The following is a 16,065-nucleotide window of genomic DNA, read 5'->3' as shown; positions in this document are numbered from 1 at the left end:
GTGGTGTAGGGCAACACCCGCCCCCGCTCCCCCGCCATTGGGAGGAGTTGGATGCCGTGGCTCGCTGAGTGGTTGCCACGCACGTCAATCAGGAAGGGGAGGGAGCGCGGCTCTGCCTTTTATCCGGCCCCGGAGCTTGCTGGGAGTTGTAGTTTCTGGGTGGGTGGGGGCGGGGCGGGGCGGGAGCGCGGCCTGTGTGGCGGGTGGCAATCTTCTCAGGGAGGGGCGCCTGGCCTGAGGCGGGCTGGCCGCCATTGGGAGGACCGCGACGGCCCAGGGGTTAGTTCGTCCCTGACGGACCCTGAAAGGGGCGGCCGAGGCAGGATGGGGCTTTCGCAGTGTTCTACAGTGCTGATGTCCCGGGGCATGGGGTGTGAGTGAGCAAGCTTTTAGGTCCGTTCTCTTCTATCTCTCACACACTCCACCTTTTGGAAGTGTTTCCAAAGCACTGAGCAAAATTCATCAGTCATCAGCTTGGAAGATTGTGACCTGTTGCCTGTGTTATAATTAGTCCAGCTCCTCCATGTAACTCATTATAAACATTTAAGAGGTGTTTTGACACCCTCACCTCACCATCGAGAAGGGCTTTTTCCCCAGCTGCCTTAGGGCAAGGATCATCTTGGCCTTTGTGGATGTTCCTGCACTGTGCCCGGCTGCTTGACTGTAGATAAACTCGTAGCTTTTCATGGGGATTTTTCTTGCCTTCTCTTATGGGTGAACAGCACTCAAGATTTGTGCTAGGTTTGTTGGGGTTTTTTGCTCACCATTCCAACATAACTTATCTCTGTGTCTTTGTTTTCATGTACATAACAAAATACCTGTGCTCTCTAGGGTAGATCGGATCATCAGGAAGTCACTGAATATGGGCTTTGCCCCAGAACAAGGGCTGATTTGGAAGAAGGAGCCAAGTGCTACCCAGCAGTGACTGTGTTACACAAGGTGTGAGCACCCTGTGTCTGATGCTCATCACAGGGCTGAAACCCCCCATCTTCCTCAGGTAATGTGGGCCTCCTTGCACCTCCTTACATCTCCTTACATCGTAGTTGCTTTTCTGGTTTGGACATTCACACTGAAATAGGAGACCTCTGGAATGTGCAGGTTTTTGCATTAGAAGGGTTTTCTAATGAGTCACTAAGATCAGACAGGTTAAACCCTTTGATTTTGTAAGTCTGTTTTGTTAGGTGATTTAAAGAGTCAGCCTTGTTCACTTCTGCTCGTCTTCTTGGCTGTGAATAGTGTGACAAATGTGTAAATGAATGAATCATGTATTATTTACCTGTGCTTCTGCAAAAGTGTGACGAGTGTAGAGGCATTGCTGCCTCAATTATCATGCAATAACCAGGCTGTGGATGGTCTGTGTCACAGACACCAGCTGAGGCAGCAGCGTGAATGCAGTTCTCTTGGTTCCAATGGCATTACAGCTGCTTTTGTAATATTACACTAACATGTCCTATCAGACCTTTGCCACCTCTGCATTGTATCACCTCAGGTTTGTGTATAACACGTTGCTGGAACAGAAATACTAAAGATGCTCTAGTGGCCAGGGGTGGAGTGGTTGTTGTTGACGCAGGAGTCACGAACAATGCAGAGACAATCAATGTGATCAGCGATTGCCAATTTATTACAAAGCTTTTAACTCCTTATATACCATTTCTTACAGGCACTTACAGTGATTTGGCATATTATGATTGGATACATGTCTTGAAGACCCTTAGCGAATAACACATAATTGGTTAAGCACAGGTGTGAGAACTTGACCTCAAAAGCTTGCCAACAGCCCACAGTTCTCATAACTCGGTGAATTACAGCTTCTTCTTATCTTGCTTGCTTAAGCTTCCTCGGGCCTCTCACAGCCTTGCTGTATCTTTCAGGATTATTCAGAATTTATGTACCAATTGTCCATTCTCCCGTGAGAACACTGACTCCACAGGTTGTGGGTAGGATCTGCTGCCTCCAACATCGTGTTATCCACATTTGTCAGGAGGAATGTGGTCTTTTTAATGTTATTGTGTGTATTCTGTTGCAAGACCTGCCATCCCTGAAAAATCAATAGGCTGTATTGACATAGAAATCTCAATATAGGGATATATTGTTTTTTTCCTAAAAGACTCACATTCTTTTACATTACTCAGAACACTGATTCTGAAGATGACTTTATGCATTAGATCCTAAAGTAGCAATAGGCTACAGCTGGATTATCGAGATTCCTTTATTCCTCAGTCCTTTCTTTTGAGAGCAGGGAAAATACGGAGAAGGAAATCGTTATGAATCAGCTTTATTGCAATTCAGTAAGAGTTTTGAAAACTGGTTACATCATCAGAGGGGAAGAGGCATGCAGTATGATGGTGTTGTGACATTTCCATGTTACTTACCTAAATACACCTGCCTATCTATTTTCTTAATGATTGAGGTTTTTCTAAAATCTCTAAATGCCAGGCACACAATAAAGTTTAGGAGGAACTATTTGGCGATGCAGCGTCTCAGGTCATGACTGTCATCCCTGTTAATTGCCAGCTTCTACAAAACAAGTGTTACAACCACCACTTGGCTTTGTTGTTCTGGAATACAATGCTGAACAACCACAAAGGAAGATAAACTCCCTGCCACCAAGAGTCTATTGATTTAAGCTATTACAGTCCCCTACTAGACACTGGGTTGTAGTTCCCTCTTCTCTGTAGGTCTCTTGCTGTGCTTCTTTCTTTTCTCTCTCCTGTGTTTAATTCTCCCTATGGAATATGAACCCTACATCGCATTTACTTTGATTAAAACATACAGCACGTTATCAGCTTGCAGATTGTGGAAGTGATCTTCACAGCTAGATGGCAACAAAAGAATTCCATTAGACTTCCTTTAGTAAAAAGTGAGAATTACATTTCTCACTATTGTGAGAGCATTAAAATCAGCTGCCCAACTAATGTCAGCGAGACTTTCCTTCAATTTAAATATTCGCAATAGCCATAGTTAAACACATAGTAACTGGCATTGAGATAAACCAGAAATATATCATATAGTTATACTGCTGTGCAGATATTCATTTGGATTTATATCCTTCTTGCCTTGGTGCCAAGAGTAAGTCTTGTGATTTAAAGGCTCTTTTACACAATTTAGAAATTGTGTAGAGGACAAATTATCTTTTAGGTGAGTAACAGAATTTTGACTTTTTCTGGAAGAAGCTCCCTAAAGAGATCAAAAAACGTTATGTCCTCTTTCCGCTTTTAAAGTCTGCAGAGATTCACATCCATGATAGTGTTCTTTCTGGGTGACTGAATCTAGACTCTGGCTCCTGGAGGCTGTTACATCATCTAAACTTCTAAACAGTTCTTTCCTCATCCTCTAAAATCAGTGTTGAAACTGATTATCCTCTTACACAGTTACTGTCCTGTTAGAAGACTTGTGAGGAGCTTCAGCTGACCGTACCTTAGAATCATAGAATCATAGAATAGTTAGGGTTGGAAAGGACCTTAAGATCATAAAGTTCCAACCCCCCCGCCATGGGCAGGGACACCTCACCCTAAATCATGTCACCCAAGGCCTCATCCAACCTGGTCTGGAACACTGCCAGGGATGGAGCATTCACAACCTCCCTGGGCAACCCATTCCAGTGTCTCACCACCCTAACAGGAAAGAATTTCCTCCTTATATCCAATCTAAACTTCCCCTGTTTAAGTTTTAACCTGTTACCCCTTGTCCTGTCACTACAGTCCCTAATGAAGAGTCCCTCCCCAGCATCCCTATAGGCCCCCTTCAGATACTGGAAGGCTGCTCTGAGGTCTCCACGCAGCCGTCTCTTCTCCAGGCTGAACATCCCCAACTTTGTCAGCCTGTCTTCATACAGGAGGTCCTCCAGTCCTCTAATCATCCTTATTGCCTTTCTCTGGACTTGTTCCAACAGTTCCATGTCCTTTTTATGTTGAGGACACCAGAACTGCACACAATACTCCAGGTGAGGTCTCACGAGAGCAGAGTAAAGGGGCAGGATCACCTCCTTTAACCTGCTGGTCACACTCCTTTTGATGCAGCCCAGGATACGGTTGGCTTTCTGGGCTGCAAGTGCACACTGAAGCCGGATCATGTTCATGTTCTCATCGACCAGCACCCCCAAGTCCTTCTCCTCAGGGCTGCTCTGAATCTCTTCTCTGCCCAGCCTGTAGCTATGCCTGGGATTGCTCCGACCCAGTGTAGGGCCTTGCACTTGTTGTGGTTAAACTTCATGAGGTTGGCATCAGCCCACCTCACAAGCGTGTCAAGGTCCCTCTGGATGGTATTCCTTCCCTCCAGCATATCAACTGAACCACACAGCTTGGTGTCATTGGCAAACTTGCTGAGGGCGCACTCAATCCCACTGTCCATGTCAGCAACGAAGATGCTGAACAAGACCGGTCCCAACACCGATCCCTGAGGGACACCACTCGTTACTGGTCTCCAGCTGGACACTGAGCCATTGACCACAACTCTTTGTGTGTGGCCATCCAGCCAGTTCTTTATCCATCGAGTGGTCCACCCATCAAATTGATGTCTCTCCAGTTTAGAGACAAGGATGTCGTGTGGGACAGTGTCGAACGCTTTACACAAGTCCAGGTAGATGACATCAGCTGCTCTACCCCTGTCCATCAGTTCCGTAGCCCCATCATAGAAGGCCACCAAATTGGTCAGGCAGGATTTCCCCTTAGTGAAGCCATGCTGGCTGTCACTAAGCACCTTGTTGATACCTTCTGAAAGAAGCATATATAAGCAAATGTTGCTTGGGTTTTGCCCTCATTTTTATTCTTTCGAAAAATGAGCATAGCAAACTCCATGGCACAGAATACAATGCTAACAGAAATACAGATCTCAGCATTCTTAGCCATGTATTTGCCATTCTACTGTACAAGCTGTAATGGTGAGGTTTTGGTTTCTTAAAGATTTTGATTCTAACAAAAAAAAAAAGTATCATTATAGCATAAAAATAAAATTCTATTGCAAATAAATGAATGCATTTTTATTCTGTTGTGCCTGTATGACCCAAATTTTTCTCATCACACTAAAAAGGTGTCAACCTTGTAGTAAGCAGGCACACTGGTAGATTTCCAGGCGGCCTGAATTTGTAGTTTATTTTACTTCAGAGTGCAATATACAGACTTTGGCTCCACTTCTTGCTTCCTCATAGGCAGACGTTTTCTGAGCTGTTTCTCTGGCCATGAAGCCATGCTGAAAGATCTTGAACTGTCTTTCCCGACTGTCTTCCAGTTCATTCCAATGGTTCCATTGGGAAGTATCCTGCAGAAAAGAGACACAGATGATCAGACTGCAGATAATACAGTAATTCTTTTTAGAGAATACCGTATTAGACTAAATAAACTCTTCAGAGTTTATTTGCTGACATGATTGGGAGACTTGTCAACATCAAACTGTGTGTGATGAACACAAAGGTAACTCGGGTGGGTTGCCCAGATCAAGCTGAATTAAACACAGCTGCAACTCCCCACAAAATATTAAGCCAAGATAAAACTACATCTGGATGGTTTGCTTCAGTGCTGCTACCTTATGTTCTTTCTTTGCCAGCAGTTTATTCTTGAAGCCATAAATGAAGAGTTGCACAAATCCTACCAAACTCTAGTGGTTTGCTGATCCAAAATCTGGGTTCACAAGGGAGCATTCAGCCAAAAGCTCAGAGCAAACAGAAAACTGCTACTTTTTTCATCTGATTCTCTGCTTAAAATGGTAGAAAATTTTTTTTTTCATTAATGGTAGTTTTTCGTATGTTTAGTTTTCCAAATTGCAATAGAAAGTCTGTTTTATTAAGAATATAATAGTGATTTGTAAATATAATCAAATAAACTTTGCCTTGACTTATATCAGCACAAACTAATTGGACGCAAAGGGCCCGCACAAGTGTTACGAAAGCCACAATCTGGAACTTTATTACAAGGGGTTAGTGTAACTTCTTTTTTCTCAACTAACTGAGGAACCTACAGAGTAGCAGTACAAACTGAATGCCAGATAACTACTGCATTATAACTAAGGGAGGATTTTTTTCCTATAGTCACACTAACACCTTTTTCAGCAAAATGCAGTTCAAGCACAATAAAGATGCTGCTGGACATATCTGATCAGAATTGAGCTACTTTCCTATAGTAACATTTGGATACTACTTTTACGTAGTAACATATCTGACAAGAACTGAGCTATTTTCCTGTAGTAATATTTGATACTAGTTTTATGTAGTAACATACCTGACCAGAATTGAGCTACTTTCCTGTAGTAACATTTGGATAGGGTCATGTAGAGTGGAACAGCAGTGATCTAAGATACACCAATACAGTTAAATAATTCATAATAACCCTGAATTACAGGTTGCTCAGGGAGGTTGTGGAGTCTCCTACATTGGAGATATTCAAGGCCCGCCTGGACAAGTTCCTGTGTGATGTACTCTAGGTTACCCTGCTCTTGCAGGGGGGTTGGACTAGATCTTTTGGGGTCCCTTCCAACCCTTGGGATTCTGCAATTCTGTGAATTTTTTTCTTCTCTTCTTTTCCAGATGTCTTAACATTTGAGCAGAACATAAACAAAACCACTGTGACAGCTTAAGAGGCTTACTGTGTAAATCTAGCTCAAGAAACAACTTTCAAACCCTGGCTTTTTTGCTCAATCATATGACATCACAGCACACATACAGACCCACATTGGGTCGTTAAAAGTTCTAGTTGTGAATTTATGATTTCTCTTTGTTTATTAAGAAAAAAATGTTTCAATTGTAATTACATGGCTGCTTTCCTTTGAAGTCTGCATTTTTGCTTCCACTTTACTGTGGACTCCATTCAGCAAACTGTTTAAGCATGTGTTCAAAACCTCAGTTCAGAAAACCATCCCAATTTAGGAAATGCTTTCTTCAGGTACGTCATTGTTTGCTTTGCTAAAAGGAATAGACCTAGTTGTCTGTGGAAGCACCTACATGTTTTAGTTTCCTGAAATGGGCATTCTAAAGGCAGCAAACATTAATACTCTGAAAGATTGCTCTATTTTGGTTTTTAAAACTATATACACTTGAAAAATACAGTTTTTCTCTTCATTGAATTCAGCTTCATGTAAATTTCTCACAAAATAGGTAGAGATCTATTATTAGCAGATTGGGAGATTTAATTCTATTTTTAGATTGAGCTAGTACAGCTTTTGAAAAGTGATCCCATTATAGAATCATAAAATAGTAAGGGTTGGAAAGGACCTTAAGATCATCTAGATGACTGTTCCCTGCAGCATTCCATATGCTGTGTTACACTACTGGTATGTGAACCACTTCTCAATGTTAGGCATGCCTGAGGTGGTGGCTGAGGTGGCGGCTGAGGTGGCAGCAGAAGCACTAGTTCCTCATCGCTTTAGACACTTGCCAAGGAAACACAACCACTGTGAACCAGCATAAAGCCTACAGCCTGTTGGTGCTTCCATATGACAACGTGGGACCAGGCTGAGGTGAAATGCATGGGAATGACCAACTCTTAATATGCCTTGGGCGAGACACGGGGAGTGTAGCCCAGTTTGGTGTAATGGGATGTGTGTGGTAGGAAGCTGAGAAAGACAGGAGTTAAAACAGGAGGTAAGATGCTGCTTTGATGGAATGAGAGTGTATGGAAATAAGAGTGGGGAGCTATGTATCGCACAGATGAGCCCTGCTCTGTGGTAGCAGATTGTGTGACAAGAAGGTGAGGTCAAGGCCATGGTTTGGAGAAATAGTGCCTATGCAGGACACAGGGTGTTGCTGTTGCCAGTCATCTATGGCACCATCTGCCTCTGCCCCCCTTGCCAGTGCTGGCAGTTGAGCAAAGGTCTGTGAACAGCAGGTCTATTGCAGAGCTTTTCTCCTTATGTAACTCCAGACCTTCCTTGATGCGATGCTGCTTTTCTGGGGGGTAATCTTTGAGAGTTCTTCTTGCTTTTTACGCTCCATTTTTTTTTCTACAATCCTCTTCTGCAGGTTTAAAATGCGCTCATCTTTCACAGGCCTTTCACCAGACTGGGGCTTTCTTTTCTCTTCTTCTTTCCTGCAAAAACAAAAAGAAGCAATGAGAAGGTAAAGTAGTATCAAACTACAAAATACAACCATCTGAGCATATACCTTGATAATAATGAATTTGCTCTTGCTTCTGGGACTCAAAACAGGTTTAAATCATGTAACTCGAACGTGGTATTCACAACTTGCTTCTTGTTTACAGAACAGCATTACTAAACAGTATAGAGTAATTTCTTCCCACGGGATGCCATGATGACAATATCTGAAGTATTTCAAGCCTGACATGACATTCTTTACAAAAAACATGTGCAAAACCTGTGATAATACTTCAGCTTTTTGCTTGTGAGAAATATGAAGTTTTCCTTATATGATCATTAGTATTCATCTCAATTGCTATATTCTTTGGCAAATGAAAGATATTCTTTCCTGTGTAATCTCAATGCCCAGATTCAGAATCAATGGGATAGTGATGTATTCATTGAGGTTAGTTGGTCTAGGTGATCATAAATTGACAGCACCATGTGCAGCATAAAATTAAGGCATAAGAGAGAGGATATCGGATAGTCTTACTTTTTTTTTTTTTCTTTTACTGTAGCTATTTTTCTGTCCTTGAGTTTACATTTTATCTGTTCTTGATTACTTTCACTCAACTGGCACAATTTTGCTCACAGTTTCTTCATACAGGTTACACCACATTACAGAGTGATTCACTTAACAGCCGACTTCCTCTTTTATTCAACACTGCCCTTGAATTTGGCTTAGTATGATCAAGCTGTAGTATTAATATTACGTCATGAGCAGAAGTGATTCTTTGGCCAAATTCAGAACTAAAGGAAGTGTTAGATCTACCAAAGAAAGTAGGTAACACCTTAATAGTTAGAAACAGAACTATTCCCTTATCTCTTGGGTCTTACACTGTTTTCAGTAAAAGGCACACTTTTCTGAAGGAGCTGGAGGAGGGGGAAGAAGGAAGTTCCTTCTGGTGCTAAACCCACCAATTTGCCTTAAAAAGTTACTGTATCTAGATTCCAGGGATCCAAACACTTCTTTCATCTTGGGAGATCCTCAGGAGTTGGATGAAGAGGAGATTTGTTCCATGCTAGTTATATTCTGAAATATGATGTGACTGTGAAATCTAAGTAAGGGCATAGTTTAGCTCAGCTTCCCATTTCCAGTTGCTTTTGTGAGACATTTTATGAACCTCTCTGCTGCTTGTGTCATGCTGTCTGGTTAGCATAACACTTCCTTATCTTCCTTAATACTCTGATATATTCTGCTACACTGAGCTCAATTTTTAACACTATTCTCTAAATGTAAAATTATGCACTATCACTTAACCTAATTGAGAACAAGGTTTATTTCTGTTTGCATTGTAACAAGGCATTGTATTCCAAGGGATATAGGAGAATGTAACAGTCAGGTTTTATGTAAATAAATGATGATTAGATATTTTCAGTGGGAATAAGCAATAAAACCTTTCCTTACATACAAATCCAGATTCTTGTAAATACAATTACAGGAAATAGAGCAAGAGGTTTAACATCATAAAGCAGCAACAGCTGCTTCTGAATTAACATGATAGTCACTTATCCTCAGCCCTCTTCTACATGAAGTCATGTGCCAGTCATCTACACTATCCCCCAAAGCTGCCAATCCCATAGATTTGCAGCTGCCACATCATAACAGAAACTCAAAGAGGGGAAGGAATGAAAAAAGAAACTTCAAAATTCTTTTTTTTTCTGTGATGGTCATTGAGAATTTTAAGGACTCAAGATAGAAGCACCCGATATCATGTAACAGGTAACAGCCAGTCAGATTGGAGCTAGAAAAATCTTCTCCAGATTCAACAGAAAATTATGTGATAACTTATAAAAAAATGTGCAGAAACCATTTTAATTTTACTTTTAAGTTCATTTACCAGCTACTGGTATTGAATGAGTACTTTGAACGAAAACCAGTAGTCTTTAAGAATCATACTAGTTCCTAGTTCCTAAGATGTAATGTCACATCTTTGGTCCAAAAGAGAATTTGTTAATTTCCTTTTAGTTTAGTTTCAGGTAAGAGTCATCTGTCCCTCTGCAAGTTTGCTATAATTAAAAAATATTTCCCTCCAAAGACACTAAAAAACCAGTTAATAGTTTTGAAGTCCATATGTGTTTGAAATAGTTTAACAAACTCTAGTTTTTTCTTAGTGCCCTTGTCAGAAACTACTTTGTAGTGTTAAGGAATTAGATGAGATTCTTGAATGTGCTTATGGAAGTTTGTAGAGTGTGGGGTGTATGTATAAACTACTTAGAGGATGAAAAGTAAGGGATTAATGGAAGATTTAACAGAATATGGACATGAAAGCAAACAATGAAAATTTATCTACCACTGTTTTTGTTCTCTATTCACTTTCTGTGCATACAGTCAATAGAACAAAGATTTGGCCTTACTGAGATGAAGTACAGAATAACTCCATCAGTGATGGGTAAAATGGAAGTGCCTTCCTGTTTAAAATAATATTCCAGGCATTGTAAACTGCAATTCACATCCCATATTTGTTGTCTCAACAATTTCCTTAGTAAATATAATGAGCTTTAAAAATAAATAAGTTTGGGGCAGTCCAGCATCTTTTTACCTACATATCCCTTGTAATTAATTAACTATCTGCCCTGCAGTTTTAGGATGAGGCCAAAGGGACTGTAGGTCCAGTAGGCCACCTGACTTACAACTGAAACAGCAGCAATTCATCATGAAAGGTTTTCCTTTCCAAGTGAAAACACTTGGAACACTTGGATTAGGTCTTCTCAGCTGTGTTTACAAAACGGAGAATATGAAGATTTGCACAGAGGATTCCTCCTGAAAACTACATTTTGCCCTTCATTTATATTTTCAAACTCCAGCTGTACATCAGAATTGTAAGGAGACAGCTCTTAACTGACTCAGTACTCGTAGGAGATGGAGTAAAAATGGCTATTTCATCATTCTACGCACTACAGTATCAACTTAAGCAGCTAGGACTGTATATATAAGATCACCTTACAAAATGGGCTCTTGTGCAATAAATACAAATATATTTTTTAAAGCAGAAGTAAGATTGCCTTATAGTGCAATAAACCTTGGGGTTTTTAATTTCCTCATACTCTCAGTACCATGAATGAGGCTGTTCGTGCTTCACAGTACTTTGCCTTTTTTCTGCCCTGCACTGTGTAATTCTTAGGTATTGCAGTGAGGAAAATTAATCTGTTAACAGTGCACTATTAAGGGAGTCGTTATTTTGACATTTAAACACACTACACTATTAGATTGATTACTATTTTGTACTAATGTGAGGGATTTAAGCACCCAAAATCTGACTCCCTTCCAAAACAATTAAGTTATTAAGCATTTAATTTTAGGTGGGGAAGTGATTGTTATTCATAATAGTGTTTGCCTCATTTGAAATAAAGATTATGAAGCTGTATAATCAGAATTCATTCACAGAATTACAGGATGGTTGAGGCTGGAACAGACTTCTGGAGCTCATCTTGTGCACGCCCCCCTGCTCAAGCAGGGCCACCTAGAGCTGGTTGCCCACAACCATGTCCAGGTGGCCTTTGAATATCTCCAGGGGTGGAGGCTCCACAGAGCCCTCTGGGCAGCCTGTGCCAGTGCCTGGTTACCCTCACAGTAAAAGAAGTGCTTCCTGATGTTCAGAGAGATGTTCATTATTCTAGGCTATGTTTTCCAATATCTGAAGCAACAGCCAAACATAGGGATAGCATGGCACATGTTCCCCTGTTATATCTTTCCACCTCCATGTGCTGTCTGCCCCCTCCTTCAGTTGTGTGCTGCATCACAGGGGTGTGCTGCGAGGGCGTCTTATGGGTTTTGGAGGTTGTGCTTCCATACTCCCTTCTTCACCCAGAAGGCCCTTGACCCCCTAAGTCAGACCTGGATACTCCAGGGAACATCTGCTTTAGGGAGCTTGTTGTACTTGGAAAGCACCATCACGACCATTCATCCATAACCCTCCCTTCTGCTCTTTCTCCTCTTCACAGCCAGCCTTCTGCCTTGTCCTGCCATGGCTTCCCTTACACTATTTTCACCTCTCCCTAGTTCAGGCCAAGTTCAAAGTGTATGGTCAGTGCCCCTTGTCAGGAGGGCTTTGAGCACTGGCAGTGGCAGGGAGAGAAGCTAATGCTTTGCCACGCTGGCAAACACACCGTTTGTAAGCCAGTGCTGAGATCCCAGCTGAGACCACAGCGTGAGATGGGAATATGGTAAACATCTGTGTTGGTGGGAGTCTGTATATCTTCCTCATATACAAGCAAGTCAAGGAGTACTAGTGTCAGTTCAGACTGTCACCCTGCAGTCAAGAACTGCAGCTGCTACCTTCATCTGGATGTTGGCATGACTTGGAGAGGGGATCAGGCTCAGGCAGCAGGTGCTGTCACGTCACTTGAAAATGAGCAGCAAAACAAACAAGGCAGGAACATGAGCAAGAACAGAAATAAGGCTGGCTTCTGTGTGCTTTACATAGGTAGGGGCATGGATGTACTGCTGTCATCTATGGGAGACAAGAAAAAGGATAGTGTGGTGTTCACTAGACAGGCTTGCAGAGGAACCCGAAGTTAAATACGTGAAGTTTTTTGAGATTACTTTCCTCTTGGCACATCTTTAAACCACATGAATGGTGAGAGCATGCAGTCCTAACACCATACTAAATAGAAATCAAAGTAAAACCCCCAAACCACAGATAATGTGGATGGAGGGAGCCTCAGCACCAATTGGTTTGATCTGTTGCTCAGTTCTTAGTGCATTAAATTACTTGCAGTAATAGCTGTAGCCTCACTGGAATGAAAGGGAATCGCACCTGAAGTATACAGGCACATAACTTTAGTACATTAGCATGTATTCAAACACATAAATCTTTTGGTGCTTATGTGTGAAAGCTGGGAACTCAAGTGTTTGTCCACTTCATATGCCAATGCTGATTTTCAAACTGAGAAATTCTAGCAATTAATGGGACATCCTGCATACATACTAAATTGATTCTTGAGTGTTCTGCAAGCACTCACAAAGCTGCTGCTGTGATGGATGTCATGGCTTGCAGTCTATTAAAGGCTGATGTCTCTGTCATTTTTCATGTTCCATTTCCTATTTTGTTTAATACAGCTCATTATATGTTTGCTCAATGTGCTGCTTTTGTGTTGATGTATGTCAGTTCGTAAATGATATTGAAAGGAACCTGCTTGGTAGGGACCCAATTAAACTCCAGCTGACACTGTGAAAGCACATTTGTTCAGCAAAGCTTTGCCGCCATACGTTAGCTGATTAGTAGTAGCCTTCAACGTAACACAGCTTAAGAAATAACATGTAATTTTATATTGATGCATAAGGTTATCATGAAGACCACTGGTAAGATTTGCTATGCTTTCCCTATAATTATGAATTGATTCTGTAAACATAAAGATTTGCTTTTTACATCTCTTGTGCAGTGTGTCAATAATACAACCCAAGCAATTAATCACTCACACTGGCTTGATAGCTATTTCAGTATTCAAGATCTGTCAATCAGGTTTAACACATAAAGCCTATGGTTTGTTTAGCGAGAAATAAAATCTGCAACAAAGTATCTAGCATTTGTTAATAGGCCAAAACATGCCATATTCCTGTAGTACCAGAAATAACACCACAGATTTGGATTCTAGGTGAAAATGCATCAAATACGCTCCCAAAGAGTATCAGTTATATTTTGCTGATGCCTCTTTGTAGTAGATGCTTCTGAGTTATGTACATAAATTGCCTGGGTGCCATGAAAGGAAATGTCTTACATCTATAATGAAAATTTATATTTCCTTTATTTGAAGAGCAAACAGTGCTCCATTAAAATTACTGTATTACTTATCATGAGTCTGAGTAGAAGTTTGCAAATGAAGTGTTTAATTGAATTTGGATTCTGCCATCTTTGACATGCTGGTGTGGCCTAAATAAACATTTCAAGTGCCAGGACCAAAAAGTGAATCAAAATTAGCTTCTCATTCAAGCATAGCTTATTTCAGGATCTGAACAGTTTTAGATTTGAATTAAGCCAAAGAATCTATTTTAAAGGAACCCAGTACTATCCAAAACTCACAGACGGCACATCTGGCATAACAAATGATTCTTTAAATGGCCACTAGTGGCACAGGTTTTATGTAGAATACAAGTTCTTAATGGCTAGTTTGCATCTCTTGTGGAAAGCGGTGGCTTGAGTTGCTCCCACAGGCTTTCACAACACTGAATGTTTAGTAATGAGAGTGTATTTCCAGCCCCAACTTCATTTCAAGTTCTTTAGTCTTAAAATCTTTTCTTGATACATGCTATAGAAGAGAGGGTCAGTGATCTATGCAGTCAGTCCACTGCAGTGGGAGTGATCAATTCATTAAATTAATTAAACTATCTTCTTAAGTACTAACACAGTAAAGGCCAGTCTTTGGAGATTAACTATCAGCAACAAACCAAATTAGAGCTGGGACTAGTGAAAACTAGTTAAATGAATACATCAATACTGCCCTCTGTAACTGAGATTTAGAACTGGATGATGTCAACAATATGAACTGAACTCTGAGAAGCCACCTTCTGTATCTCAGCTATGAATGTGAATCTGAGACATGTCTAAAGACAAGTGTTTTTAGCCTGATAGAATATGTCTTCAGAGTTTGAACAGCTGTTTGTAAAATAAATAGGGCAAGACAAGGACTAATCTCTCAAACCCACAAAAGGGAAAAGGTGAAAGGCAATGTGCAAGAAAACAATAGTCAAGATACAGTAAAAATGGCAGAAAATCAAGAGGTGTGCTGTATTTTATACTTCTACACAGGCTTTCTTCCTGCTCGGCTTTATTTGTAAATAGCTTTAACTTAGATTAAAAACTCTTGTGGAAGGGACCTACCTTCTGCATATGTGAAGCATCTACGATGGCTATGGATCCTTTATGACAATGAATAATAAATATGATAATGAATTATAAATATGAATAATGAATACAGAATTTTATCAGAGAGCCTGTTAGCAAAGATTTTTCTCTTTGATCTACTGATATATTTAATTTATAACTTATTATTGTAATCAGAAAATCTTCCTAAAATATCTTTAACGTCTAGAATAATGCTTGCCTTTTCACATAACAAATGAAATTGAAGGAAGAAAACTATAGTTCTAATGTATTGATTTAGATGAGAATGAGAAAGCACTGTAAGTGGCAAGCTAGAACGATTCTAATAACATCAAATTAGTTCTGATTAGTTGAAAAGGAACAGAAGAATGGCAGAAATTCTCAGTATGTAATACTGGCTCTGAATCCTGGGGCAATATTGTCAACACCAACATACAGAGCCTCTTCAACCATAAATAATGAAAAAGCTTTGGTAAATCTAATGCAAATTATTTTCCAGACTAAAAGGGAACGCTGGCCCCAGTGTAATCCTTGACAAAAGTCACAGTGATTTCTAGAAGGGCAGTATTTTGCTCTCTACTTGTTTTTCTCCTCGAGGGGGTAGCAAAATATTAACAAAGTGCAATGTCTTAAATGTCACATGCTGTTTTATACTGACTTTAGAGCAGCTGCTCGGCTGAGTTCTGCTCTGAATACCAAAATCTGATCCAGTTTGTCTAGAAGAAGTTGTTCCTTAGCTTGTTTTTCATGAATTATCTGGTCTCTCTTCTCTTCCTCTGCCGCCTTCTGTTCTTCTCTGAGCAGAGCGAGGCGTTCACGTAGTTCCACTATTGACATTTCACAAGTTAAACCATGGCCACCAGTCTGGAGAATGAGAAATATAGGTTTGAATAACACTGCAAATACCAAGGGGAGTGTAAATATGTAAAATCAGAATATTTTGAGTGTGTTCCAAATCATACTAAATATATTTGACTTCATGAAATACAGGAATGGCCCTAATCTGTTACTTACAAGCTGGTTTTAATTTGTAGAGCATCTCTTTGGTATGTGTAAAAACACAAAGTTACTAAAACATTTCATGAGAAAGCATTGAAATATACAGTAGGTTAATCATAAATGCAACATATTTGCTATCCAAAAAACTTCTAGCTGGCTTATCTTTTAATTAGAACTTTGA

At 40.5% G+C, this 16,065-nt stretch overlaps 1 protein-coding gene across 2 annotated transcripts in view; it reads right to left on the bottom strand.

The window, feature by feature from the left end:
- Positions 1-5,063: 5,063 nt before the first annotated feature.
- Positions 5,064-16,065, bottom strand: part of CFAP99 (cilia and flagella associated protein 99) — a 52,619-nt gene continuing 41,617 nt past the window's right edge. For both annotated transcript variants that reach the window (XM_061359836.1, XM_061359837.1), the window contains 3 exons: positions 15,544-15,749; positions 7,853-8,015; positions 5,064-5,256 (listed from right to left, as the gene is read on the bottom strand). In XM_061359836.1, coding sequence (XP_061215820.1) covers positions 5,089-5,256; positions 7,853-8,015; positions 15,544-15,749 — 537 coding nt within the window. In that variant the 3' untranslated portion in view covers positions 5,064-5,088. The remainder of the gene's footprint in view (positions 5,257-7,852; positions 8,016-15,543; positions 15,750-16,065) is intronic.

Source organism: Neopsephotus bourkii, unplaced genomic scaffold (assembly GCF_033783945.1).
Source record: "Neopsephotus bourkii isolate Nb327-2 ecotype Australia unplaced genomic scaffold, CSIRO-AGI_Nbou_v1 NB_994, whole genome shotgun sequence".
Taxonomy (NCBI): domain Eukaryota; kingdom Metazoa; phylum Chordata; class Aves; order Psittaciformes; family Psittacidae; genus Neopsephotus; species Neopsephotus bourkii.
Note: the sequence above shows the minus strand (reverse complement) of the source record. Positions and strands in the feature narration are given on the sequence as shown.